Genomic DNA, 26754 nt, shown 5'->3' with positions numbered 1-26754 from the left:
GATATCCGTGGAATATAAAAATACGGAAAAGTGGCATTACCATCATCTATCACATATTCGGGGAGGTAAGCTGTAGAACTGAGAAAACTAAAGGAGAAGGTGTCATTAAACGGCGTCATCTACCCTGTCAACGACGCTTTTAATCAACCAAGTAATCAAATAGGAAGAGTAAATTTAAAAAAAAAAAAAAAAAAAGAGAAAGAAAAAAAAAAAAAAGAAAAAGAAATTACTAGCTGCCTTTACTCCTCATCCTCATCTGACTCCTTCTCCTCCTTCACCGTCTCAACCCCGGCATCCTCATCCTCATCGAACGTATTCACCGGAACCTGATAAAGTCGAATAACAGGCTTATTCGGATCTTTCACAAGCACAAACTTGCGCACGTCGCCGTCACCGCCGTCTTCACCATCGTCGTGCTCCAACCCTCGAACCAAGTCCACAATCGTCCGCACAATACCCCACCCGTTCGACAGGTTCAGGTTCATCTGCGCCGCAAACTCGCGCGGCTTGTAGCCCACGACGCCCAGGATGATGTGCGCAGACGCTGATTTCGGATTGGCGCGCGACACGAAGCCGAGCTTCATCATGTCGGCTTTGGCGAGGATGGCCTGCGTCGCCCATCGGGCAAGCTTGCAGCTGTTGTTCTTCATCTCGGTGGCGACGACGGCGCCGCGCTGGGAGACCAGCTTTGTGCGCCAGTCGAGCGCGCCGCCGGCGCCTTGGGATTTGTGGTCGAATTCGTTCAGGGCCTTGATGGTCAGGTACTGGTCATCGCCACTAATGTTGTTTTTCACGACGGCGTCGACTTCGGTGCGCACGATTAGTTGGAGCTGCTCCTCATCCTTCTCAAGTGAGAGGTCGAAGCGGCGGTACTTGTAGGCCTTGGATGCGAGGGGCTCGGTCTCTTCAGAGGGGTTATAGAATGGGTTAGGGTTGGCGAAGTCGACCTTGGAGGTCTCTGATTCAATTACAGTCTGGAGAGCGAAATTGTGGTTGATGACGGTGGCCTCGATGGCGAGGGCACCGGGGGTGTTGATGGAATCTTGCTTGGCTCCTCCAGCCTCTGAGGCTTCAAGGGGAGCATCTTGAGCGTTCTCGTTGACAGTCACCAAGTCGATGGAAGCGTTGTCGCGTTTATCGAAGTAAATCTTGTTGCCTTGTTGGATGATAATGATATCCCAAGAATACACGCTGCGAGGAGCGCACATGAGCATGGAAAGGATATCAGCCGTTGCGAAGACGGTGGCCTCATCCTTTTCGGCCAATTCTTGGATAATTGGGTCAGCGGTTGTGGTGACATTGTACGCAGCACGATCAAGGGACTGTAATTTCCGTTCCGTGTTTCTCACGGGAGGCTTATCGTATGTGCGATCATAGTAGTACAGAAATCCATAATTGTCGATATCCTCGCCATCCGGAGTCTCGAGATTGAGTTTCGCAAGTCTCGTGAAGTCAATCTCCTCCCGCATGTTCCACTCAGTGCGGATGTGAACCGAGCTGTCACGGTTACGCTGTGGTTTGTCGTAGTCTCTCCACCCAAATCGGCGGCCCCGACCACCTCGGCCACCACGGTTGTCATAGTATCGATCACCTCCAGGCTGACCGCCTCGTCCCGCACCCACTCTTTGGAAGCCACCACGGCCGCGTTGCCCCGGGCCACCTCGTTGGCCACGGCCACGGAAGACTGTGCCCCCGCCGCGGCCAAATCCACGAGTCTTCGTAGAGGATCTCGTATTATCGACGACGGAGAAGGAAGACTCATCTTCGGCCACCTGCACGGAGAATAGACTTGACGTCCCAGCACCATACACTTGTTGATCTATTGAAGTTTTTCGCCGGATGAGTTATCAAACTGGCAATATCGAAAATTATGGAGGGAAATAATAATAATAATGATAATATTTCAAGTGTACAAACCTCTGTAGATACGGTTATATGCTTGTCTACCACCACGCCCATCTCTTCCGTCCTTCCCTTCTGTAGCCCAATCTGCCATCCGGCCTAGCTTATCGCCTTTTGAGAAGGGCGCGTAAGGAACACCATCGAGAGTGGTTTCAGTCGTCACAGGAGGGCCCCAGGAGTCCTCCGAAGGGAGGGATGCGACGATATCTGCAATTGAAACGGGACCCATGATGATGTCTGGTTCCTGTCCTTCTTCGACGTGCCGTTGTTGAGTAGATGGGACGGCTGTGGTGTCGTCCTCGTCGTCGTTGTTGAATTTCGGACTTTTTTTTTGTTTAATATCTCGATGTGGGAGAAAGTCTTGGCATGATTACATAACGCCTATATTTAAGGTTGGGTGTACAGATCTGTAAAATACACGCGTAATATATTACTGCCTTAAAAAGCTAGTAGACACTATCGAGAGCCAGAACGTCCTGAATGCTTAGACTTTATCTTGACTAACGAGCTAATAAAACACCAAAAACAGACATACGCAGTACAGGAGTAACAGATAAACAAATCAAAAAGTCAAAAAGATAACACAAAAAGAGGAGAAAAGAGAATGTAAAACAAATTAATATACAAAGAGGAAACTCAATACAATTTCACGTGAAATTGCCTGTTTCTATTCCCATTTTAGCGTGCGGTCAACCTCTTCTATGTAGAAGTAAGATATCGCCCAAAAATGGTTTCCGCCATTCCCCTCCGCTTGTCTCAAGAATACATCAGACCGTCCGACGAAAGCTTCCTGGGCGCGGCTGGGAGGCCTATGGAATCGTCAGGGTCAGCATCCATGAGAGGCTCCAGCTTCCTCGCTATCACGCTGCTGAACGAGTCCATAAACTCGAAATCTTCCATCACTGCGCCAAACCCGTAGCATCTGATTTTGCTATTAAGGTCGTCCATCATATTCTGCACATCTTCTCGTGTCAATGACGGATACATGTCGTGGCTTTTCAAATACTGTAACGCCATGATGGGAGTGATCTGGCCATCTGTGACAAGTTGGCGGCTTAAATTGAGAAGTGTTGCTAGATTTGGATACGGTAGATCGTAAGTCCGGACGGGGTACATTTGACCCGGTTCTGTGGAAACGATTTGGGTCGGGGGCGGGCAGGATGCCATTAAGGCGTGTCCGGATATCGTCTCGGAGCCCTCGTCGTCCTCAGCTCGCCTGCAGAGAAATTCCATATGAGTTCGGCAGGATTCTTCAAGGCTGTGCATCAGCGTTAGTTGAAAATGAAGCGTTTAGCCACGCAACGCAGGATTTACGTGGTTGGGGTTGCTCTCTTCCTTACGAGAGGATGAACTCAACACCCAACTGCGGCTCCTTTTCAAAAATACCCGGTATGTCGTCCACTACCAAACTATCGCCTCCCCAAGCATTTGATTCTGCGGGAACACCGGGCTGCTCATTTTGGAACCCTTGAGATCCCGAATATGAAGGAATAATGTTTCTTCCACCCTGTGTATCTGTATAATCAGAACCATTCTGAGGGCTCACGGCGGATGCCGTAGTAGGAGGCGTAGCAATGGGGTAGTTCGCATCTCCCATGAGATCCTGCGAGACCGAATGAGAGGCTGCTTGCGACGGAGCATGGGGTTGTGGATGGGAATGAGCAACAGTGCCGCCAAAGGTGTGTGTATGGGTGTGTCGGGCACCGGATCGAAGGGCAGCTTTTCGTCTTTCAAGTTCCGCCTCGAAGGAAATGCCATGTACCGTGAGAATCTGTCTGAGCATCGCGTTCTCTTCCTTCTGCTCCAGTAAGACTTTCTTCTGTTGTTGAATTGATAGATTGGATGCGTGGATTGATAGATTTGAGGCCGACATATCGTTGCTGTAGGATTCTCTTAATCGTGAAATCTCCGTCTCCAATGCTCTGATATACTGTTCTTTCCGCTCTCTGTGTGTCCTGGTATCGAGTCAGCACAGCCGTACTATGCCAAACTTTCCGTATTATTCCGCGAAAATGACTGCTAGTACCTTTGAGCTTGTCTATTTAATTCTTGTCGCCGTGTTTGTGCAGGTTTGCTATCTGGCTTTGGCCCTCTGCGCTTTGGTTGTATTCCATCTGTCCGTCGCATTAGTGCCATCTCTAGCATAGGGCAATTGGTATGTGTGTCATCAACGCCTTGGATTGTATACCTCGCGTAATTTTCTTCTGACCGGTCAAGTTTTTCAGGAAGGACATGTTCACGAGTGATGGGCTCTTTGAGGTTGTGTGTTGGGTTCCTATTGCAACATCACGCAACCGTTTCTGCCCTTCAGTGGAGGACCCTGAGAGACGGGTAAACAGCATTTCAGTTCCGCGATGAAAGAAGAGCAGAACGCCGTTTACAGTGTCCCCATGGCCCCACGGAGGGGAAAACGAAAGCGCAAACAAGTGAGCAAATGCTGCTTGAATAGAAAGCTGGCCACAGAGAGGGCTCAAACGGAACGAAAGCTCAAACATCCTTTTGAGTTGTGCTGGAATATAAGGAAGGTTGGGCTTGGGGGCGTATATACTAGTATATAGAAATATAAAAAATCAATGAAAGATTTGGGGCAGAATATGAGATGAGGAGGAGGAATTCATATAGAAAGAGATGAAGCGTGTTAGGCTGACAACAGCTCTGATGGGAAATATCGCTAACAACTCTTGCGCAATGCGAGAACATAGGCAAACGCAATTGCGACGGACAAGGCAAAGAGATTTTGAGGATAATAAATGGGAGTAAAGTATTCAAGAGGGAAAAATAGGAAAATGAAAACAAAACAAAAACCCGGAGCTGGAGGGGATTCCATAGAGCAAAGAGCATAGATAAACACTAGCATATATGTATAAATATTGAATACGTACCATGAGTTGCTGAGCTCCCGCTCAGCGTGGAATCATCGTACTGTCCGATCGAGGCCATCTGCAACAAGCCTGACAATAATATATTTGCTCCTTTGGATAGAGAGGGGGCAAACCGGCGATTGGGGACAGGATATACAGCGCTGCAGATCAAGCCAGGGCTGTTTGCGCGGGGGAGGAAATGGGCCTGGGGCAAATTGGCTGTTAGGAACCACGGCAGGGCGGATGCTGAGTAATAGTACTAAGCGGCGTCTTGTTACCGTGGGAGCCGCTGGGATGGAATCTTCCAAACGCTGCAACGCCCTCTCCAAGGATAGATGCTGGGATCGCGGGACATCAACTTGAATGAGTTCAGCATTGACTACGGGGTGGTTTGGGCATAAGATCCTTTCACTTATGGCGCGTCTGATCAATGGTGCATACTGTGCTTGGCTGCTTGAGCGGATGCATGTTGGTTTCTACGACTTCAAACCTTGAAAGTGAACTCAGAAACGGCCAATGTTTCCGTCTTCAAACCTGTTAACTCTACAGATAAACTCAGATTTGTGTCCAGTGTGGCGGAGGAATCGGTGCCAGACAATCCCAGCATGGCCCGTGGGACAGAATGCAACTTTCAACTGGACAAAATTTCAGGGTTTTTTTCAAAATCTACAGCAGGAGAGGTCAATGCGTCCTGTTTTACAGAATGCCCTCATTCAATCGGACCATTCCCCTGGCCAGGCCAGAGGACGATGATGGCACGGCAAAGAATTTCATTTTCCCTTTGGCTTGTTGAGATGCCTCCCTTTATCCCGAAGTGAGCTGCTTCTTAGCTTCGTTTTTCGGCGAAGTCCACACCGGAAATATGATGTTTACCGGTACGCCTGAGTAGACTTTGAAGTGGTTTCTATACCAATTCTATGAGCCACTATGTAGCTTTCCTAGGGTGCTCCGTGGCTCAGCAAACCTCCGATGAGACAAGCATAAGAAAAGGTTTCACAAAAATAGCGGGTGTGAAGAGACAGGCCACATCGTATTCTGACTCGAATTCCAAACATGTACGCGAGGGACCATAGATGAGTTGCCCCTTCTTCCAGATAGCAAAGTTGTACATCAGCAGCTATATGGTATCATCCGCAGAACACCTTGGTGAATCTTCTCCCACTATCCATGCCTCCTGGCCTCCGGACCAGATGTGCATCGTTAACGTCCGCCAGTCCCTTCTGAAACAGGAGTCAGAGCGTCCGATTGCTCCTTTTTTCATTTTCATTTTCATTTCCTTCCTTCATTCCTTTCTTCTTTTACATCTACTTTCCGTTCTCATTCTCGAACTGATACCGCTCTGCTGGCAAACCTTGGCAACACTGGCAGGAATTAGAAAATTCCATTGTCACCGTCGGAGCCATGGTGCTTTTCCTGGGAATAGAGGTTCAGCCCGGATGATATCGGTCATGTCATGGCTACTGTTCTGAGTACCATCAAATATGAAACACAGGATGATCAAACACGCTGTAGGAATGGGGCTAGATATGTGACTCATGAGTATTTCGAATATTTCCTTCCCCCCCTGCGTCTCCCCCTGTGTCTCCAGGTCTGCTTTAAACTTCTTCTGTGATTTCGAGAGCTCTTCTCGCTTGATCTTCTGTGGGATATACAAGGCTTGCTTCTGCATTTTTTCTCTTCATTGCATATGATGTATTCTTCTTTAGCAACGTTCTATCTGGCAAAAGAAACTTTGCTTGATGAGATCTGCCATGTGAGTTACGCTGCCACGGGTCTTGAAACAAGAAACTAGTAGTGCTGTGGAAGCACGCAATGGCCGGAGGAGCTGGGTTACAACAGCTTGCATAACAGGTGGCTGAAAGGGTTAAGTGTATGGAGAATCTCTTGCATCATAGAGGCCCATGCATACACGTGCAGAACGTTAGTGGGCAACTTAGTCCATATAACCCAATTTTCTCGTATGATATGATATGATACCAATTGTGAAGGGGCAGTTGCCCAACAACTACTAGACGGAAACCTATGAGAATAGGATTCCCTAGATCGTTCAATATCTGTTAAGAGGTACGAATAGGCTTCTACTTAATGGTACTAGATTCCCCAGGGCTGGTGACGGGAGTTTTGAGAATGAGGATGGTTTAAAACCGTAGGTGTAGCAAGTCACTGATCAGTCAAGGAATAAAAGTTGCTCACGGTAGGGCCATGATATTGAGAGAATCGCGAAACCGAAATTTAAATATTGATCATGATCTTTGTGAGTTTTCAGGAGTTGTGTCGAAGCCTTCCATGGGATTAAGGTTGTCAGTTAGACTACTGAGCTTGCACCGTTGGTCCCATCGCCATATCAAAAATCATGTCTTCACATAAAACGGAATGCTAATTGGTTTGACGTGGAATCAATTGGCGTGGTTATACCACAACTATTACCCCACATCCTCCTTTTCATCGTTTGGTTATGAATGCTTCAAGGGTGGGGGATACAAACCGCGCACCGTTCCGTTCGACTCTGAATTGGGTTATTTACACCCAGCAAAGGTTGTGCTACACACTAACAGCACGTATCAACCCATGCCGACATGCAAATTCTCGATGTGCCAAATGTTAACTGGCCTGCGACATGTTGATGCTCTGGGCCGAGCTGTGTCCCGAAGCTTGATCACGGCTGATTGGAGCCGAACCATCGCCCAAAAAAATGAGGGGCATTCAGGCCTATGAACCACCGATAACCGGGGCGAAGAGATGTGGAAGTGGCACTACGATCACCAGGATGAGGGGAATTGATTGAAGCGCATGCTGCGGAAGGGTCCTTTTATTATTTCACCAGTATAATAAACCCCGTTCTGCATAGAATCGTTTTCATTCTACCTAAACGGGATTAACTTACCCAAACCACTAAACACACATTATCCGAGTGTGCGTATACCCCAGAGCCATAATTTAATAGCATAAAAAAGTGGCTTGCAATGGCGATTGAATCTTGGGAGGAGAAGGCCCGGACAGTTCGCGATTACCGCGATGCGACTCTCGCCAGGGTCGACCCTCCGCTTGTCCCGTTGCCTGATCCGCTGCCATTGAGCTCAATAGACCTGGCCAAGCAACTCCTCACGGCTCGCGAACATGACCTCACCCAGAATTACGACGCCATTGCGCTTCTACGTATGCTACGCGCCAGGGAGATTACCTCTGAAGAACTAACCAGAGCATTCCTCCGCAGAGCTGCCGTTGCTCAATATGCAGTTCGTGTCCTCTCTCACTCCATTGCCCTTCTCCCCTTCGTACTATATATATAGTACGTGGTGCTGCGGTGCCGCTGATCAATCCTTGTCTTGAAAACAGGTTAACTGTGTTACGGAACTTATGTGGGATGAGGCTATTGCGCGAGCGAAATATCTCGATTCCCTAACCCAACCTATAGGGCCTCTTCATGGGCTGCCGATCTCCATCAAAGAGCATCATGGTATGAAAGGTAAGAAATGCAACGCCTCCACCGTCAGCTGGATCGACCATCCCTCAGATGAAGGGTTTCTGAATGATACGCTTTATGATGCCGGCTGTGTGTTCTATGTTCGGACCACCGGCCCCCAGCTCCTTATGCATCTGGAATGCACAAGCAATATATACGGCAGGACTGTCAATCCCCACAACCGCAATCTCACCTCAGGAGGCAGCAGCGGCGGTGAAGGAGCTCTAGTTGCAATGCGGGGGAGTGTTTTGGTGAGTTACAACAAACACAAATATCGTCGCGAAAAAGTCGTGAACCCGCTCAATACTAAAACTCCCAAAAGGGCGTGGGCGGTGATATTGGAGGTAGTATCCGTTGTCCCGCGAGCAACAACGGTGTATACGGCTTTAAACCGACCTGCACGCGGATTTCCGGCAAAGGCAAGAAGGCTGGAATGGCTGGTTTCGACAGTATCCTCGCAACTTACGGCCCACTCTGCACGAGTCGAGAAGCGATCGATCTGTTTATGAAAGTTGCATTGGATGGCGAGCCCTGGCGTAGGGACCCATCATTGACCCCCATCCCATGGACGCCAGTCACCTTAACGAAGCCTCTGAAAATCGCTATTGAATGGGACGATGGTGTTGTTAAACCGCATCCTCCAGTGCTCCGTGCGCTCCGAGAAGTTGCCAATGCATGTCGAAACGCTGGGATGGAAGTCGTCGATTGGGTGCCGCTGAACCACTCCGAAGCGTGGGATATCGTTTCCGCTCTATACTTCCCGGACGGAGGTGAAGATGTCCTTAATTTGCTGAAGGCATCTGGTGAACCCATCCTGCCGTTAACGAAATTTATTATTCACGAGCAGCCCACGGTCAAACCGCATACCATGGCGGAATATTGGAAGGTCTGTATCAACCCACTCGCACCGGTAAATAAATCATAGTCCAACTGACAACAAAAAAAATTTTTTTTTTTCACAGCTGTGCCTTGAGCGTGATGGTTACCGTGAATCATACGCCAAGCACTGGTCCGCAACAGCCACCTCTCCGACCGGTGAAGTTGACCTGATTTTGTGCCCAGTCGGGCCCGGATGTGCTCCACCACACGAAACGGCTCGTTATTGGGGTTACACGGCACAGTGGAATTTACTCGACTACCCCGGTGCTGTTTTCCCTGTTACCACCGTGGACCCCGCAGTAGATGCGCGCGACGAGAATTACCGACCTCGTAACGACAAGGATCGATATAATTATAATCTCTATACCGGACCAGAGAGATACGAGGGGGCACCAGTGAGCCTGCAGCTTGTTGGGAGGAAATTCTGCGACGAAAAAGTTATCGCTGGTCTTGAGGCCATTGAAAAGGCCATGGGGAGAGAGTAAATGTAGAAGGGAAGGAAAGGGAGGGGGGGGGGGGGGAAGAGGGATGAATTGCTGGAAAGTATTTGCATTTTCGTCCATTAAGCTTGGGCGCCTGACTCTCGAAGCGATTGATATTCTTTTCTCATGGCGGTTTCTTCTTCACCCATTTTTTCAACCAGACATCTCTGTCTGGGTTTTCGTTGTAGGCAAATGTTTTCACCCCACTAATATTAACACCAATTTAGTCCTTTGCGGGCTATATTAATGTGCAAGCAAATAATGGTATGGTTAATTTAATCTTGCTCCATTTGTGGTTTGTAGAGGATGTGATTGCGCCGGGTTGAGAGATATCAGGAAGTGCAATAACCAAGTAGTTAACCTAGTAAATAACACTTATTTTGGATACTGAACTTAATCAGCAGGATAGAAGGCAACTAACTATCACCACAACTTGGTCCCCGCAACTCGACCTGCCCGGGAAGCCCTGGAGAATACCAACATATGGCAAGAAATAACTGTATCAAACCTAACATGTACTAAAGCCCGAAGGGCATCTTACAATGACGATGGCGGTTTTGGAGTTCCATTGCAGTGCCTGATGACTCGCTCCGATGCCCAACAGCGGTGAAATACTCACCCACATCTCTGCTCCCGGTTCTGCAAAGGACGACGCGAGATACCGGGCTCACGCAGCTGCGTATTTTGAATTTGAGCCAGTGTCAAGGATAAGGATTTATCCTGACCCTCCAAGCAGCGAAACTGGCACGGACGACGTCGCTGAATCTCCACACCAGGTCCGCGACACATCGCCGCAGGGTGAAAGCCGTGCACCTCGCATCTCAGAGTTGGATGAGCGAGGACAGAAAACATTACATGACATCTCTACTGCCGTATCTTCAGCGAAGAGTACTCCTGTGCCATCAACATGGGGCCCGAGTTTCGGGGAAACCACCTGTGGCCTGCTGGCCCTTTCGGAGGCCTCAATTCAAAGGTCCCTCTCACAAAATGATGTAGGCGCTGGTGTTGAGAATTCTTTCGTGACTACGAGTAATTCTCCTCCTAGAGTTCCTGGAATTGGCCCTCCAAACGTTCACGCAACCATTCCAAGCTCTCAGGTTACCGAGACGCCCCCCAGCGAAGTTCCCGAATCCCAGTCTTCTTTTCAAGCCAGTTGGAATGTTGAAAAGGACAATAGCCCGCCCAGGAAATTGGAGAAAGTCATTCAAATAGGAAGATCGTCATTAGATACCCAGATCTCTCAAGCAAAACGCCGCCGACTCTCAGCTTCCCCAGCATGCATACCGTCTTCTATTTCCACTACTGCTACGCCCATTTCGTCCATATCTGAGCCATCAGCTCCTTCGCATCTACCTCCACAGCCGGAGCCCTGTCGGCCATTGGATAAGCCAGCAGCAGCAGCAGCATCAGCAGCATCAGCAGCCCCGGCCGTACCCCTAGAATGGCTTTCGTCCTTGCCTCTTGAGATCAACCCGCCACGGCCCGTGCCTTCTTCCACAGCTCAATTTACAACTCACATCACGCCCACGCTACAAATGCTCGCTGACAGAGTCAAACTGTCCAGGGTGTTTAACCCGCAACGACAAACTCGCCCCTTACGAACTTTGGAGCGTGGCTACTGGCTTCTAAACCTCACCATCTCCGACGCACCCACTAGCACCAGCACCAAAGACAATCATAAGAATACTTCAAATGTTGCCCAGTCTCAGAGTTGTAATCCTACACGAGCCAACAAATCTTGGACCAGCAAACGCTTCTTCGACTTCTGGGGCTTCCTTTCGAAATTCATCGCCGACGACGGCCGTGCCGGTTGGGGCGTGTGGTGCATTTGCGAATCCAACTCCCCAGCTCCCAGCTCGCAATGTCTGTCCTCCCATTCACACTCCGTAATCGATCTTACATCCCAGACAAGCACCCAAAGTTCAGCAAAGACCCAGTCTTCTCAGCAGAAGGCAGGGCTCGATGCCGCGCAACATGTCACGGTCAAAATATACAGTTGGGGCGAAATTGCACCGCATGTATACTTGTTGATGTATCTAGCCAGTGATAGGAGCGTCCGGAAAATAACCGGTGTTCAGTGGAGGGATGGAGCGGACGAGCCAGTTATTTTTATGGATTGATGGGGCGTTTTTCGAACGATTATGATTACTATGATGGTTATGATGATGCCCTTATGTATAACTTCATGACCGAGTGCTTTTCTCGTGCCTGGGATCGGTGAAGGATGCTGTGCTAAGCATGTCCTGTCAACCGTGAGGTCGAGTTTACAGTGACTTCCATGAGCAGATAACGAAGAGACAATGACGATGCAAGGGCTGCAGCAAATTTATTGTGGAGAGATGGAGGTTGGAAAAGGGCATCACAGTAGACCCGCCATCGGGTCAATGATCTCTTGGGTTATTGGGCTGAGCGCGCGTGCGACGGAATGGGGTATCTGTCTAAGGATGCTGTCCAGAGGATCCCGATATACACTTTGGATTGGATTTAATCCAGACAATCATACAGGCCTCCATCACAGTATCAGGTAAAGGACAGGACAACGGGGGAGGTAGCGGAAGATTGAACAGAATAAATTTTATATGAAGAATTGTTGTTCGGATCCCAGTCTGTAATTGGTGCTGGGTGGTTGCGAATGTGGAAATAGGCAAACATCACTCACTCACTCACTCACTCACTCACTCACCACAAGCCTTTTTGAATGTTTATTCTCGAATTTTAGGTTCTTTTTCCAAATGTTCTTTTCTTGATTTTCATCGCTTCCACGTAAGATTCTCCTCTCAATTGATTGGAGTTAGTGAAACTCCTCCCTCCGCGCCCGCTATGATACATTATGGTGGCACCAGGATCTGTATATAGCGAGGCATGCCAGCGAAAAGGGTGCCCTGATTGATGCAAATCGACCTTCTTAGTGAGTCAAGAACGGTGACGACTGAATAAATATACTCCATGTTCTCCGTTTGGCTAAAGGTATCTATCTAAAACTACCTGAGGAAGCTCGCAAGGAATTCAAGACAGAATACTAGGAAACCACAAGAGAAGGAAAGTGACCACATGCACACGTATATAATGTGCTGGTAGATTTCAGCCACATAAAAAAAAAAACCACTCCGTTCATCCTTTTTTTTGTAAGAGAGAAACGACCAGAGGATGAAAAAAAAAAAAAAAAAAGATTGGATAGATATGAATACACATTTCACCCTGATTAGATTTGAAATGAAAATGAAAAGCCGAGGGGGAAAAAAAACAGCGAAAAATATCAAATCGAAAGAAACAAAGCTGAAAAGAAACCTGTTTCAAAATGAGAAAAAGTTTGCACAAATAAAAAGGAGAAAGAAAATAAAACGGAATTGAAATTGAAATTGAAATGGAAAAAGCGAAGAGAATGGAATTAATAATTCAACTCCCCGCTTCCGGGCCCCCCGACCGCATCGAGGTCCTCATAACTTTTCAAGCTGCGGCCTTGAACTGCTTCTGTTGGGCCCATGGCCTGTGCGCTCCCGCTTGAACTATCACCCCACCGAGGGCCAACACCAGCGCTCGCGGCGGCTGCAGCAGGGTGACCAAGTGGAATGTATGCTGCGCCAGCGCCTGAAGGCAGGCGACCACCAGCCGCAGACATGCCGGCCATTCGGCCGGGGCTGAGTCGACCGTTGCCGCCCACGCTTCCTCCAGCCCCACCAGAACCAAAACGACCTCCTCGCCGGTCATACGGCCCCGTTCTATTTCCACCATATCGGTTCCCACGTCGAATAACTCCGGGGTGATGCAGAGCAGACGGGTCCCCGGAGCCAGCGGCACCTGTCAAAGGGAGTCCACTACCAGCCCAGCCACCAGGGTGGCCAGCTGCATTCATGAATCCGGTAAATCCTGCGGCGGATGATAGGCCTGAGAAAGGGGATCCACCAGGCATTGATCCATTACCTGCCCCGAAGCTGAAAGGCATGTTCGCAAGGTTGAATCCGCGAGGTGTTCCGGTGGGCATGTGGCCAGATGAATATGGGAAATGGCCGTTGCTAGTCGGATCAGATCTAGATGGGGAGATATGTGCCGGATCAAGGACATAGGCATTGACCAGGAACAACTATGATGCGATATAAGTATGGGGAGCAAAATGAGAGGGAAATCGTACTTACATCTCTGCGGATATCGCTGTACCAATCCGGGTGGCGTTTTTCCACATGCTTCCGCCAGAAGTGGTGTGCTTTGAATAATTTGGTGCACTCTGGCACTTTGCAACGGAATTTAGCTTCGTCTTCTTGCTTAACAAATTTCGAAAGCTCTTCCTCCACCGCCTCGTCCACGGGTTTTCCACCAAGTTTTCTCAGGTCCACATTCTCGGGCTCCAATAATTGAAGAAGCTTGTCTTCAAACGTCCGCACCCAGTTGAAAGCACGGTGAGTCTGCTGTTCAGCCTTTGACGAAAAGTGCGGCTGCTTTTGCTCTTTCTCATCCACTGGCGACGCTCCGTTTTGGTCCTCCTCTGTAGTTTCCTTTTTCTTTGTAGGAAACGGTAGGCCGAGAGCGCTAGCTTTTGCTGCGGCTTTTGCTTGAGTACTTAGCCCAGAACGAGGGCGGCGAAGATGTCCACCAGGACATTTGCGAACAAGCTCATGAATCGAATCACTTTCGAAGACACAGAAAAAACAGAAGTTATAAACACGACGCAGATATTCAACTAGCAGATCCAGCTGCTTCTTCTTAACAAGGAGCTCCTCGCTGTCGACTTCCTCGTCGTACGACTCTTCCTGCTCTTCTCCTTCCTCGGCTTCCCCATCTTCTGAGAGGATCATATCCACGTCGGTTTCGAACGGCTTGCCTTCTTTTTCTTTCGAAGAGCCTGTAACAGGAGGGTGGAGTAAACCTCTTCCCTGTAGGTCTTCGACTCGACTCTCGATCTTCGACAGGCCATCACCTGAACCAAGTTCTGAATCAAGTTTCGATACCAGCCGTTTGGCTAACTCGAGATCTCTCTCGATACGTTCAGGGGCCGAGAACAGATCCCAAAGGGCCTTTTTCCTCGGGTTCGTCGGTGGGATATGGACACCAACGTGGCATACAAAGTCGCCGCGATCAAGATCATGGATGGTTTTTCCATTGACCGCCTCCAGCGCTTTTTCGGCTGTAGAAGTGGAGGCAGATCCATTTGCTGCGCCACCATCTCCTTCCTCGCCTTCTTCATCCCTGCCATCGCTTCTCTCAATTGCCCATGAGCCCGCTTCTGATGGATGAAGCATAATCCAACCCATCCGGTGGCACTTTTTGGTAGGATTAGGATCACTCAAACTAAGCCATTTGAATCCGCCATCTCCCTCACCAAGATGCTCCTTGCAAAAATCTTCGATCTTGTCGCGACTGACATTGGGCGCCAAAGTTTTGATCAAGAGAGCAGGTTGCAGTAGCGAATCGTCGCGCAAATCGCCTCCGCGTGCGGGGACCAGATCGAGAACACTAAGGGTTTCCCCCACGGCTGTCGCTTCCCCTTCTTCCTTTTCAATGATGCCACCTGCTCCGTCACTTTCGCTTTTGTAAATGCCTTCTAGGGTAAACTCATCAAATACTCCAGAGTCAATATCTTGCTCCCACTGCCGATACGCATGGGTTCTGAACTCCATAAGCCGCTGGCGAATAGGGTCCCTAGTTTCGGGAATATATCTCTCTTTGAACCACTCCTCCGCTTTGTGTTGCTGGACAAAAGCTCTCGCCATCTTGATTTGCAGTTCAGCTTTGTAGGTGTCATAGGCGGCTTGGATCTGCGCGCGTTCCTTTTCGCGATCTTCTCGGGCCTCTCGTTCACCTTTAACTCGATCACTTGGTCGTCTTCCGCCGAGTTTAGCCCGCTCTTTTTCTTCTTTAATTGCCTGATCTGCCCTCCACCATTCTGCAAACCAGTTGAATCCTACTTGGAAGTCGAGAGATAAAGGGTTTGGCAGAGGGTTGGTCCGTAAAATGGGCTTAGTAGAATCCTGTCCGGGAACATAACGGTCGATATTTGCTGCTACGGGGGAGGGCAACCGACGGCGCTCTTCTCGATCACGGGCTGCAAGGTCTCGAGAAGCGGCATAATAGTCATCTCCGCGAGATGCACGTTCTCGATCACCAGGTTGGTAACGATCAATTGCGACAGGAGAACGAGATCGACCACGTATAGACGAGCGACGACGGCCCTGGGAAGCTAGAAGGTGTCAATAATGGAGCAAAAATGGGCGGGACGGTATAGCGTAGGAAGTATAAGTCCGTTAAAACGATGAAAATATAGACGTACAGGGAGACCTTCGCCGATATGAATCCATGACTGCCCTGGAAGCAAAAGTATCCTCCTCGCGGCCCCACCTAGTATCAGCCTTAGCCGAGGCGGCACTGGGGGAACCGAAGGGATCGTATGACTCCATTCACGAAAGCAGAGGAAAAAAAACTCCACGCAACTGTTCTCATGAGACACTGGCTTCGTAAATAAGCGGCTAAGTTCACGCCGATATTAAGGATTATGGAATCTTATCGTTTGTTCGGGCCAATGATGGCGCATAAACACTGCGCCTAGCTATGTTATATGTCGCCTGGGGACAAAACTCATAAATCTGGCGGCTGAAAGGGGGATGGCTGGAGCTGTGAGTCGACATCTTGAGGGTTAGAGTGATGTTATTTCAAAGTATTTAGCTGAAGGAAGCGGAGGGGCGAGGGGCGATAGGCGAGGAATGTAGAAGTAAAAATGACAAGGATAAAAAGTGATTGAAGAAACAAGGGAGTTCCAAAAAGTGATGAGAGAATTGCATCGCTCACTGATAGCGATCAAATAAGGGTGAAGAGGAAATAAGATGAATGAGAGGCTTCCTTGAGAGTACGAGACGTGAATTCGCCTTGAGGGGAAGCAGTGGGAGCTGGAAGAGAGACAAGAGTGGAGGGGCAAGTATGGATAATGAGAAGAAAATGGACCGAGCAATATGGGCGACGAAGTTTTGGGAGTGCGCGGGGAGAGAGGACAAGGAGAGAGAGAAGATAAACGGGAGGAGGACGAGACCAAGCACAAGACAAGGGAGGACGACTGATGCCAGATAAACGGGCGGAGGCAGCACAAGCGCGCAGGGGAAGAACGAGGGAGAAGAGGTAAGAGGTTCGGCAACCTACAAGAAGCCTAGAAGGATTGATCCCCGAGGTGTCAAAAAAGACACAGAATCTGAGAGGGGGATGGTTGAGCAATTGATGCTGCAAAGTCGCGAGCAGAGTTGGTGATGTTGGTGACGGCGAGGTCGAGTTGCAACTTGGCGATGGAGGAAGTCGATGCGGCTCTGGGTCACGTGGAGCAATCGGTGCTGAGTCAGCCTTGGCGAGAGGGCGGTGGCGCAGTTCCATGTTATCTTTTCGAGGCATGAGATAAAATTATGAACTTAAGAAGACTATGTTCATTGGGGAATTCTCTTTCTAACCTAGTGGTGAAAGCCCAGTTTTACACAGAAGATCTCAAGTTACCACCAGCGCCTCCTGCTAATGCATAATGACGAATGGCCTGACCAGTGCTCGACAATGTGTAAATGTTGAATACATTCAAGTTGATAAAAACAGCACATATATCTCCGATCAAAATGGACGGCACATAGAACTCTACATGGGAAAATGAAACAAGAAACCTTCGCAGCCAGGATCATTCATTGACAAGCGACCTCTTGCTTAAACAGCATTGTTCTTTTGCGGTTATATATATATATATATATAATGATAACACGTCCTGGTCAGGCTCCCCTTTAACTTCCAGCTGTGCCGCATCCATACACCGTCTTCTGAACAGAGCAGACTGGGCTTCGCTGTCAGTGGGATAACGCTGTCATCGTGGTCAATACTGTGGGCTGGTTGTCAATTTTGATCATGTTGTATCCTCCTACCCTCTGTGGATAGAGGGGCGTCAGAAGGATATGATGGAATGCGGGTTTTCACAAACTCCCCTATTGCAGATGCTGTGGTTGTCGATTTTCTAAGCAACGCAGTGGAAGCCATCTGTATCAAGGAACTTGGCTGGGTTGATTGATCTTCCCCTTTTCATTGTAACAGGTGAAGGGCTTGTCAAGGAGTGGTAAGCCTCTGTGAGCTCTTGGCTCCTTTAGATATAGCTGCTGTGACACAGTGGTGATGAGGGAACTTTGTTGTTCTTTCACAGCAGTAAACGCCCAGTCCTCCATCATCATGTGTCAGTATTTAACCTCTTTTTTAGTCCAGCCACAGTGATCTGCACTACCCAGGGATCTCTTTAGAGCTAGAGCTGAAAATTCTTGGGTGGGGGGTTCATAAATATCCCGTGGCCTCCAACTTACACTCATAGAGGTATCTCCATAAGTATATAAAGGAATTTGATTGCGTGATTATCAATGCACTCTCGCAATAATATGTGGTGCCCAATGACCAAGGGGCGTTCCCATGTACCCAGCCTAGCCAAGGCATCAGTGTTGAACCACTGTCCATTTTTCAAAATCACTGAACTTCGCTATCTGCACCCTATTGCCGTATGTGTTGGTGCCGAATGCATACCAATCAGCATCAATGTTAGGAGTGCTGTTTCTGGAAAATCTTTTGAGAATAACCTGATGAGGGCCATTATCCGGGAGGTGAGGTTGAAACGGGGCAGCGTCAGCAGAGTTTATAGTATGAGCGAAGAAATAGAATGAGTAAGAAATTGAAGATCTGTGCACATCTTGGAAGATATCGGTCGTCCTTGTCCGGAGCAGTAAAAATCGTTTCTTCGTGTTCCAGATGAAGCAAGAGAGAGAGAGAGAGAAGGAGAGAGAAAGAAAAAAACAGAAATCAGAAAACCCTAAATCCCTGTGAGGGATTCTTGAAAATGCTGTTTTTGTTCAAACCTCATCCCTTTCATAGCTTGAACATGCGACGATAATGGCGAATTCATCATCTTTGGAAATGAAGCAGTATCTCATGATGATACATTCTCAGAGCCGTTATGTCAGTCGGCCAAGAGATGAAGGACTTCAGTCCTCTGAAAACATCTCTGAGATCTGCCCGGTATGGCACTTTATGTTGCAACGACTCGGGTATGGTATCAGACCGCCATCTCCCCCGAAAGATCTAGGGCTGGTCTAGGGGCTTGGTGCCTAAATCTTGGCGCCCAGGCTAGGGGTCAGGTTAACGGTAGCCTGCCCATACTTTTACCGACTGCTATCGTTCCATGCTCGTTCCATGCTTCCACCCATGTTTTCACCCAACTAACTCCCTTGGTAGTGCCATGCAAAGCCCTGGAATCAACCCGACGATCTCTTTCTCTGACCCACGGTAGATATTCCACAATACCCAGCAATTCAACCTCCATGGCTGAATGCAGTCTGCTTCCTCCATTTTTTCCGATTCTTTAATCGATATGCGGGGGTTTCATCCGTTCAGTCACCCCCGCACAACTCTCCAATTCCACTTGGTTAGTTCGTAGTTAGCCCTCTCAGCTATTCGCTAGTTACCGAGGTAAGGTGATTTCGTCACCTCGAAATTGCGCCATAACATATCTATTGCGTACAAAAATGCAAAAAAGCGGTTCTTCAGCCGAGAATTAATGGCCAGAAAAATGGGCGGTGTCCTTGGTCCGCGGAGACTTTGTCGTGGGAGCAAAAGATTCCCCCTCATCTTTTGTCCCACATCTCGGTTGCTTTGGAGCATTATGGGGACATTGGGGAGACTCGGACTCCGCACTGACGAGCGACTACGGCAATCCTCCCGTGATCACCGACCAACGACAGCGTGGGGGATCTGCTGTCAGACATATCAGCGCTTGTAAGTTGTCACCGTTGTCGAAAACTCGGAGCCTTCAGCCGACGACATCGTGCACAGCGGAAAGGACAAGCTGCGTTTAAACGACCAGGCCGCCCTGTTGGTACTTGCAGCTTTCCGGATACAGATCCCTATCACAAGATGCTGTGATGCCGGGTAATGCCAAGGGTCCCTGGTTCCTCTCTCTGTGTGGTTTCACCGCAGGTTGCTGTTGGGCTGTGTCTCGTTATTCATCTTTCTCGTGTTGTCTAGCACCTGTTGGACTCAAACTTCAGTGGTTTTCCCGCGAACATTTGGCACTTCAGATGGGTGTCTCATCTTGCATATATGAAGTCCCAGCTGGAAGGTTGCATGCGCAGGAAGACATTCTCAGCCCAATGCATGGCATCCCTGATCAAGAAGATGCGGCTTATTACCCCTGAGAACGATCGTCACTCATGTGCATGGTGGCGATGTTTTTATTTCTACGAAGGAGAGTCAATCGCTCACATCACCCGCATACCACAAAACTAAAAGGGCCAACAGAGGGGGCTGGCACAAGTTCGCTAGATCGTCCAGTAAAAAGTTAGATGATAACTATCCAGATTAGTTCTTGTTTGGATGTTCGAACTTAAAAATCGTCTCTTTTCATTCGTCTACTCAGAACGCCCAAAAGATGAACTTTCTCCCTCCCATCGCCATACTTGGGAGTGGAGGCGGTCGGTTAGGTCTCGCGGGATGATCAATTATCGTCGTATCCCTTGACTAGCGGTAAAATGCTGTAGTATGGCCTGCGTCCAGCATCTTCCGTGTTTTCCGTATTTGTATTGAGCATGAACCAACACTCGCTTCTTCCTCCTCTTTTAGCTAGAAGCAGGGTTACATACATATATGTACGAGTATTCATGGACTACCGCAGTACACTCAGAATGTCGTTCACCAGGAAGGTTAGCCTGGATTTATTTTTGTTAGTGAATTTCTTCCAACTTGTTCACGACGCATTGCTGTCTTTTTCTTCTCTAAGAAAGCTTCTTTTTGCTGATGCCGCGTAGCTTTTCTTGGAATAGCCCATCTTTCCTTCCAGAATGCTCATCGGGAAGACCGGTCTTCTCATCCAATTCCTGGACAGCACTCGGCACATGCCATTCAGTCTGTAGTTGCTGTAGCTCAAAGCAGAATCCTGACTACGAGAACCCTGCGTACCTCTTGGAAAGTCTCCCGAGTTTTGTCCGCTACATGGATCTGTAATTTGTAATCCGAGCAGATTTTTCCTTCCTGTTCTCGAGTTTTGAAGTCTTATATATGCATATACACACGTTCGGTAGCCGAAACAAAAACATAAACCAATCAATCAACCGCCCTTCCCCTCCCCCCCTCAGCCCCGTTCAAGAATACACTCAAATACGGAGAAGTGCCATAATCCATGGCCGGGGAAGCCCGATGGTGTGGGTAGGGGTTTGCCCCGAAGTAATGGACAGTACGGAGTACATACTAATTGATGTAGAACTGCGCTGCCATCAGTGGCAAGGGCCCGGAACTTTGTGTCTTTTCGCCGCGGTTCGTTTAGCCCTTGTGCGGTGCAGGACATAAGCCATGCTAAATGTACGTCATTTAAAAAGAGGCGGCAATTCAAAAACATGGGTGGACTTTTTGGACCAGGAGAGGGGCCGGGGAGGGGGGTGTTGAAGTGGCGGTCGCTCAATAGAGTGAACCACCGTCATACATAGCTCAATCCGCATTGCGACGTCTTCCTTGTTCAATAACGGCTGCGGTGGGCGAGGGAGAGGGGGGTTTGCGAAGGGGATGAGTGAAGGAAATAAAAGATACAGTGCGTTCTTCCGTCGTGAGAGAAATACGAAGAAGCATGAGATGGGTTTGGTTGTTGGAACTTTGTATTATCATGGGCAATCAATCAGTAATGTTTATTCATCGCTATTCTTGCAATGCAAACAAAAGCCGGTGGCTCGGCTGGTCCAACTACATACGTTGTCATCAGAGACCGGAGAAAATCATCAGGAGGACATGGAAAATACTCATCAGCGTGATGACGTGCTTTATGTACAACTGCCGTTTGCTAGGCAACGGATAGGTACTGGTATATGCAACCAATTTAGAAAACAAAAAAATATCCCCTTTGAACCATAATGCAGTACTTTGCATACCCATGATTCATAATATACGAAAAACGAAAAAGGAAGGGGGGGGGGGGGGGGGGAATAAAAAATAAAATGTAATATCTCTCGGCATGTCTGGGATATAAAAATAAACGTCCAAACCAAACGAAAACGAAGAAAAAAACAAGAGACAATTCCTTGTAAAGAACAACAGATTAACATACACTCTCACTCACTCACTCACTCACTTCCCAGGCAACTTCCAATCCAACACGAACGACTCAAACGGCACACCGCGCACCGAACTCGGCTCGCCACTTGCATCCGCATATAGCACAGGCTCAAAGTCGCAAATGGATGCATAAGCATGGATCAGCTCGCGCCAGTAACACGCCTCCGCCGCGGGCGTCAGGTACCGGTCGCGGAACGTACGCACGCCGTTCTCCGCAATCTTCTCCGCCACCTCCGGGTTGTCGAGCAGGTAGTTCATTTTGGCCTCGAGGTCGGAAAAGTCGCGACGGACCTTGACATAGTTGGCTTCGGGTCCTGTGGCGACCAGCGCGCCGTGGTGCGCCTCGCGCCACACCAGCTGGTGCGCAACTATCACGGACCGGCAGTTCTGGAGATACTTGCCGCGCCCGGAATAGCTGCGTCCCTCGACGTGGGCAAGGAACATGTATTTGCAGTGGTCCTCGATCGGGATGTAGTCGTCCCGCATACTGGTCTCGTCGGCCCAGTTGAGAGCGCGCACGGAGGCCCAGGATTTCCCCTTCGTCACGTCGAGGAGTTTCTGGCGCAGTACCGGTGCCGTGGCGATGGCGCCGCGCCATAGGAGCTGTTTTTTCTTGCGTTGGAATCGCAAGGCCGTGCGGGGTTTGCCATTTATGATGGCGCCTTCGTCGATTGCGGCGATGCGCTGACGGATGCTGCGGTATTGGCCGGCCTTGATCTCGGGCCAGGACCAGTAGCCGAAATCGGGCATGAGCCAGGCCCAGCCGTTGGTTTCGCGCTTGGAATACACCCATATGGGATGCGGGTCGTCGTGGTAGTCTTCCGTTGTGAAGATGAATTCAATGTTGGGTATTTCATAGCGGTTTGGGATGGCGTTTAGGGCACGGTTTAGGGCATTCAGAGACGCCTTTGCTCGGCTGAAGGTATATCTCATGTCCTCAAAATTTATGACGTATAGCTAGAGTAGATGGGTACCTTGTACATCAGCACCGTATACTTCTCTTTCTTCACGGGACTCTTCTCATCAAAATGGAATACATTTTCTTTTCTTTTCTTTTAAGATTTACTCACTGCGCCCTGATATATCATTGCTCTAACCATTGAGTTCTTCAGCGGCTTCGAATTCAGTTCGTCAAAGGTAATATTCCGTCCCCGCCTTGCCGCAACCGCCTTCTCAATCTCAATATACAGCTTCGGAAATGCCTGCTGGCACTGCGCCCTGCTCAAGCCGTAGTTATCTCCGTCACGGGTCGTCTCGAATTTCCATGGTTTGACTCCAACACACGCACCATCGTTGCTGTTATTGTTATCGGAACCCGCGACCGGGCTGGGGGCGCGACATAGCGGCAGCTGGGACTGTGATTTTGGCAGGTATGACAGAGGGCCACTGTACACGTGGGAGAAAGAGCCGTAGAGAATGGCAATGATCAGGAGGATGGTGATGGCGACGAATGTGAAATAGCGGCCTGAGAGGCCGAGGAGAATCATTGTCTCCTCGACCGCCCTGGGATTTTATTTTCCTCTTAACGTTTTGTTTTGATGCCTAAGTAACCACTTTCACCTTCACTTTCACCTCCTTCTTTCCCTTCTTCTGCTTTTTTTTTGGACTCTTTCGTCTTGGATCGAATTCGCTTGCGCAGGGCAGGGTCGTAAATGGATATTTTAGGCCGAAGGTGCATTCTCAATTCACAGGACTTATTCCGCCCACGCACTGTCCTCCATTTTGGGCAAATGCAAGCGCTGTTTAAAAAGCAAAAGATAAGAATCTAGTACAAAGAATGATCTGAAATTGGGGAGAAAGGATGGATAGGTTATGGATGACGTTTAGTTGTTGTTGTGGTTGTTTTTTTGCCAAAGCCAAGCCCTAAGTCTGGGCGGTGGTGGAGCTGGAATTGCCCCCCAACGCCCCCACCCGGACTTCGGGCCCGGTATGATTTGAACATTGAGGGAGAACGAGGAGTCTGCTCTGCGTATTGGATGTGGTTTTGGTCTTTGGGGATACTCAATCGTATGATTATGACAGATGTACAGCGTGCAGAGTACTTTGCATCATGTGTAATATTGCTTCGCTCATTGGTCTAGGATAGCTAGCTATATTGTGACAACCCTGGACAATACGCCGGAGGATAAATCGAGAGAGGCTGCAGACGCTTTGTCGGCCCGGGCACTTTTGCGGGGCTTAATAGCCAAACCCTGGATAATACCCGGCGGATTCTGAGACCCGAGAAACAATGCGCTGTCAAGCTTATAATGGCTGAAGAGTCGTCATCCATTTATTCAGCTAGTGAGTGACTCAAATCATGATGAGAGATGGTTGCGTGAAACAAAACTTATAATTGAATGTTTATTTTCATAATAGCAAGGAATAAATAATATTATGTGAGGACGCCTCTTGTTTAATTAGGAGTGAGTGAGTTGGAAAATTTAAAAAGGAAAGACAGGAAACAGGTATCATCGATACGTAAGGTAAAACTGAATCATAAAATTTTCGAATCGAAAGAACCAAACACATGCATGGATCGCTCATGGATGCAGTTTACACCCAACGCACGGCTCCGCATGCTCGTTGCTCTGGTATACGTCCGGCCTCGGATTGCCCGTCACATTTATGAATCCGACAGCGCCTTTATCGAGTCGGAAGATGGCATGGTCCACCAGTGTGTACGTCCCTGGTACAACCGCTTTCATGTCAAAAATTGTCGCACCGCCGGGAGGCACTGTGGTCGTCTGCACATTGCGGGCTGGAGGGCTGAGGATGTCACCGTCGCGGTAGAGGTTATGGAAGGTGCTCCCGATGATATGTGGCGAGCTGGTCAAGTTCGGTCCAGCGTTGCCAAAGAAAACACGGATGGTTTCGCCCGCGGTGGCTTTGAGGGGATGGTCCATGGTGAGAGCAGTCTCGCTGCCGTTGAAGACAACCACATCCGGGTCTTCGCGGAGGGCGTTGGGGTATGAAAATTCGACAAGAGAGGAGCGCTTGCCATTCTCCTCAATCTCGGGCGGTTCGTGGTAGAACTCGCTCTGCATCACGTAGTATTCCTTGTCAACCTTGGGGAGGGGGTCTTCTTCTGGCTGTACGTAAATGAGACCGTACATCCCGTTGGCGATGTGAACGGGCACTGGGGCTGCCGCACAGTGGTAGATAAATAGCCCAGGGTATAGAAGCTTGAATCTACCGGTCTTGTTTTGATTCTCTTCGGCAGTTGTCAGCGAGGCTCCCCCGCCAGGACCCGTAAATGCATGACAGTCGATATTGTGAGGGTTGCCTGTCACATCCTTGTTTGTCAGGGACAGCTCAATGACGTCCCCAACGCGCGCCCGGATAAACGGCGCCGGCACTTGGTTGTTAAAAGTCCACTGCTCATACTTGTAGGTGCTGGTGAGTTGCTTTATCTTCGTAGTGGTTGTCAAGGGCACCTTGAGGAGGACGGGGTGGTCTCGAGTAATGGGCGGGGGCACATTGGGGGCGCTGGTGAGTTGCGCTTTCTCGACAGGAAGGTCAGATAGATTTAGGGACTTTCCAACAGGTTCCGCAGCATCCACGATGTTCCGGAGGTGTGCCGGGTATTCCTTCTTGGAGTCGAGGTGGACAGGCTTTGCGGGCCGTCGATAGACTACGAGACCCAGGCCGATCGAGATGGCAACTGCTGCAGCAACTCCCAATTGGACACTTCTCTTTGCTGGAGCTTGGGAAGGTTCCGTGGAGTATCCGCGCACCGACGCGCGGTACCTGATTTGTCGGAGGGAAGCTCGACCGTGTGAGTTTAACTGGCGGGAACCAGAAGCTCTGCAACCGGAAACAACATATTGTCTGGCAGGCAAAGATGCCTTCCAAGACATGACTAGAGGCGTGCGCAGGCTCTGCATGGCATTTCAACAGAGAGCTGGCTGGAGAGGATATAGCAAGGGGGAAACGAGGGAAAAAGGCAAATCAAACCAGAAAGTTGTTTTGAGTGCCGCCAGGTGTTGTTCAGGAGGGTAGGAGGGGGACGAGGGGGACGAGGAAGCCAGACACCCAATAGGCATGATATTTATAGTGCGACACGGCACAGGATAGCCGGGAGCAGATCTATTCCCCGATACGGGGGTCAGTTGACTCGCGAGGGCAGTGAAGGGCAGTGAAGGACAGTTAAGGGCAGTTGAAGCCAGCGCGTGAGGGGTTTGCCCTCTGCGAGTCAGGGAAGGCGGCTTGGGGGAGTTTGGAGTTGGTTCAGCCGCTAGCCTGGCTGTCTGTCACCTGTTTCCTGCCGCAGCTCCCAGCGAACAGCTGCTGGGCTTTGCTGGGAGGTGGGAAGCCTGCGGGAGACTTTGTGGGAGACTTTGCGGACTGGGACTTGCGCCTGCGCCGACCTGGGCCCGTAAAATCAGCAGCAACGCACAGCTCCTGTAGCCATTGTTAGCGTGTGACCCGGGCCTATTAGGTTTCGTTGCTTTTTCTGCTAGCAAGCGCCCCAATTGAAGGATGGGGATGGCGATGGACACCCACCACGTTCCGCTTACATAGAGTATGGGCTCGTAACTAACTCGTTAACTATCAACTACCGCATACCGCAGCCTGGACGCCGCCTCACGTGGTGAGCAGCCTTGCCATCAATCAAAGTTCTTGGTATGAAGTCTTGGTCTGAAGTCACCTTTGTTCACTTCCGCCACGTCACTGGCAAATGGTGTGCCACAGGATTTGGTGGTAATAGCATTCTTGACCGTCTCATTTTTGGAGTTTCTTCTGGCTCTAGACTTTGAAATCCCGGCCGTGGAGGAGCCGAATTGCTGCCGAAACCACGTTCATTGGCGGAACCAACCTGCTTCAGCAGAAGAAAGCCAAAGAAGATCGACCTCGGGGGCGAATAGTGCCCCGGAGAGTTCGTTGTGCCACAGACTCACATCATAGTTGAAATCTTGTAATCTACTGCATCATCATGTCGCGGTGACACTTCCCGAATACCCGGACTGGCTTTGGGGAGAAGAAAAGGCTGAGCGATACGCAAAGCTTAGCTAAACTGCCACAGGCCGATGGGAATAGTTAATTAATATAAGAACTTTGGAAACAATGTGGCGAGCTCAGCAGACCAGCGGACCAGCAGCAGCAA

At 49.4% G+C, this 26754-nt stretch overlaps 9 protein-coding genes across 9 annotated transcripts; 3 read left to right on the top strand and 6 right to left on the bottom strand.

Moving 5' to 3' along the window:
* Nucleotides 1–239: 239 nt before the first annotated feature.
* Nucleotides 240–2193, bottom strand: HCBG_09057 (translation initiation factor eIF3; the record flags this gene model as incomplete). The annotated part of the gene is made up of 2 exons (XM_045436106.1): nt 240–1819; nt 1918–2193. 2 exons carry the CDS (start codon nt 2129–2131, stop codon nt 240–242), a joined length of 1794 nt encoding a protein of 597 aa, XP_045283258.1.
* A 180-nt stretch (nt 2194–2373) lies between these two features.
* HCBG_09056 (uncharacterized protein) lies at nt 2374–4875 on the bottom strand (the record flags this gene model as incomplete). Its single annotated transcript, XM_045436105.1, has 5 exons — nt 2374–3160; nt 3243–3857; nt 3929–4016; nt 4091–4177; nt 4785–4875. 4 exons carry the CDS (start codon nt 4134–4136, stop codon nt 2659–2661), a joined length of 1251 nt encoding a protein of 416 aa, XP_045283257.1.
* Nucleotides 4876–7726: 2851 nt separating this feature from the next.
* HCBG_09055 (acetamidase) lies at nt 7727–9590 on the top strand (the record flags this gene model as incomplete). The annotated part of the gene is made up of 4 exons (XM_045436104.1): nt 7727–7999; nt 8100–8477; nt 8549–9136; nt 9189–9590. The coding sequence occupies 4 exons, from the start codon at nt 7727–7729 to the stop codon at nt 9588–9590; spliced, it is 1641 nt and encodes a 546-aa protein (XP_045283256.1).
* A 590-nt stretch (nt 9591–10180) lies between these two features.
* Nucleotides 10181–12323, top strand: HCBG_09054 (uncharacterized protein; the record flags this gene model as incomplete). Its single annotated transcript, XM_045436103.1, has 1 exon — nt 10181–12323. One exon carries the CDS (start codon nt 10181–10183, stop codon nt 11705–11707), a length of 1527 nt encoding a protein of 508 aa, XP_045283255.1.
* A 652-nt stretch (nt 12324–12975) lies between these two features.
* Nucleotides 12976–16044, bottom strand: HCBG_09053 (uncharacterized protein; the record flags this gene model as incomplete). The annotated part of the gene is made up of 3 exons (XM_045436102.1): nt 12976–13668; nt 13721–15759; nt 15850–16044. The coding sequence occupies 3 exons, from the start codon at nt 15875–15877 to the stop codon at nt 12976–12978; spliced, it is 2760 nt and encodes a 919-aa protein (XP_045283254.1).
* A 1927-nt stretch (nt 16045–17971) lies between these two features.
* Nucleotides 17972–18861, top strand: HCBG_09052 (uncharacterized protein; the record flags this gene model as incomplete). Its single annotated transcript, XM_045436101.1, has 3 exons — nt 17972–18076; nt 18447–18619; nt 18807–18861. 3 exons carry the CDS (start codon nt 17972–17974, stop codon nt 18859–18861), a joined length of 333 nt encoding a protein of 110 aa, XP_045283253.1.
* A 1480-nt stretch (nt 18862–20341) lies between these two features.
* On the bottom strand, nt 20342–20961 carry HCBG_09051 (uncharacterized protein; the record flags this gene model as incomplete). The annotated part of the gene is made up of 3 exons (XM_045436100.1): nt 20342–20473; nt 20526–20597; nt 20815–20961. 3 exons carry the CDS (start codon nt 20959–20961, stop codon nt 20342–20344), a joined length of 351 nt encoding a protein of 116 aa, XP_045283252.1.
* Nucleotides 20962–21680: 719 nt separating this feature from the next.
* Nucleotides 21681–23155, bottom strand: HCBG_09050 (DUF821 domain-containing protein; the record flags this gene model as incomplete). The annotated part of the gene is made up of 2 exons (XM_045436099.1): nt 21681–22625; nt 22739–23155. The coding sequence occupies 2 exons, from the start codon at nt 23153–23155 to the stop codon at nt 21681–21683; spliced, it is 1362 nt and encodes a 453-aa protein (XP_045283251.1).
* A 1035-nt stretch (nt 23156–24190) lies between these two features.
* Nucleotides 24191–25507, bottom strand: HCBG_09049 (nitrite reductase; the record flags this gene model as incomplete). Its single annotated transcript, XM_045436098.1, has 1 exon — nt 24191–25507. The coding sequence occupies one exon, from the start codon at nt 25505–25507 to the stop codon at nt 24191–24193; it is 1317 nt and encodes a 438-aa protein (XP_045283250.1).
* Nucleotides 25508–26754: the final 1247 nt, after the last annotated feature.

The sequence above is a fragment of the Histoplasma capsulatum genome (assembly GCF_000150115.1).
Source record: "Histoplasma capsulatum G186AR genomic scaffold supercont2.20, whole genome shotgun sequence".
Classification (NCBI taxonomy): Eukaryota; Fungi; Ascomycota; class Eurotiomycetes; order Onygenales; family Ajellomycetaceae; genus Histoplasma; species Histoplasma capsulatum.
The sequence above is the reverse complement of the archived record's forward strand: the minus strand, read 5'-3'. Positions and strand labels throughout refer to the sequence as shown.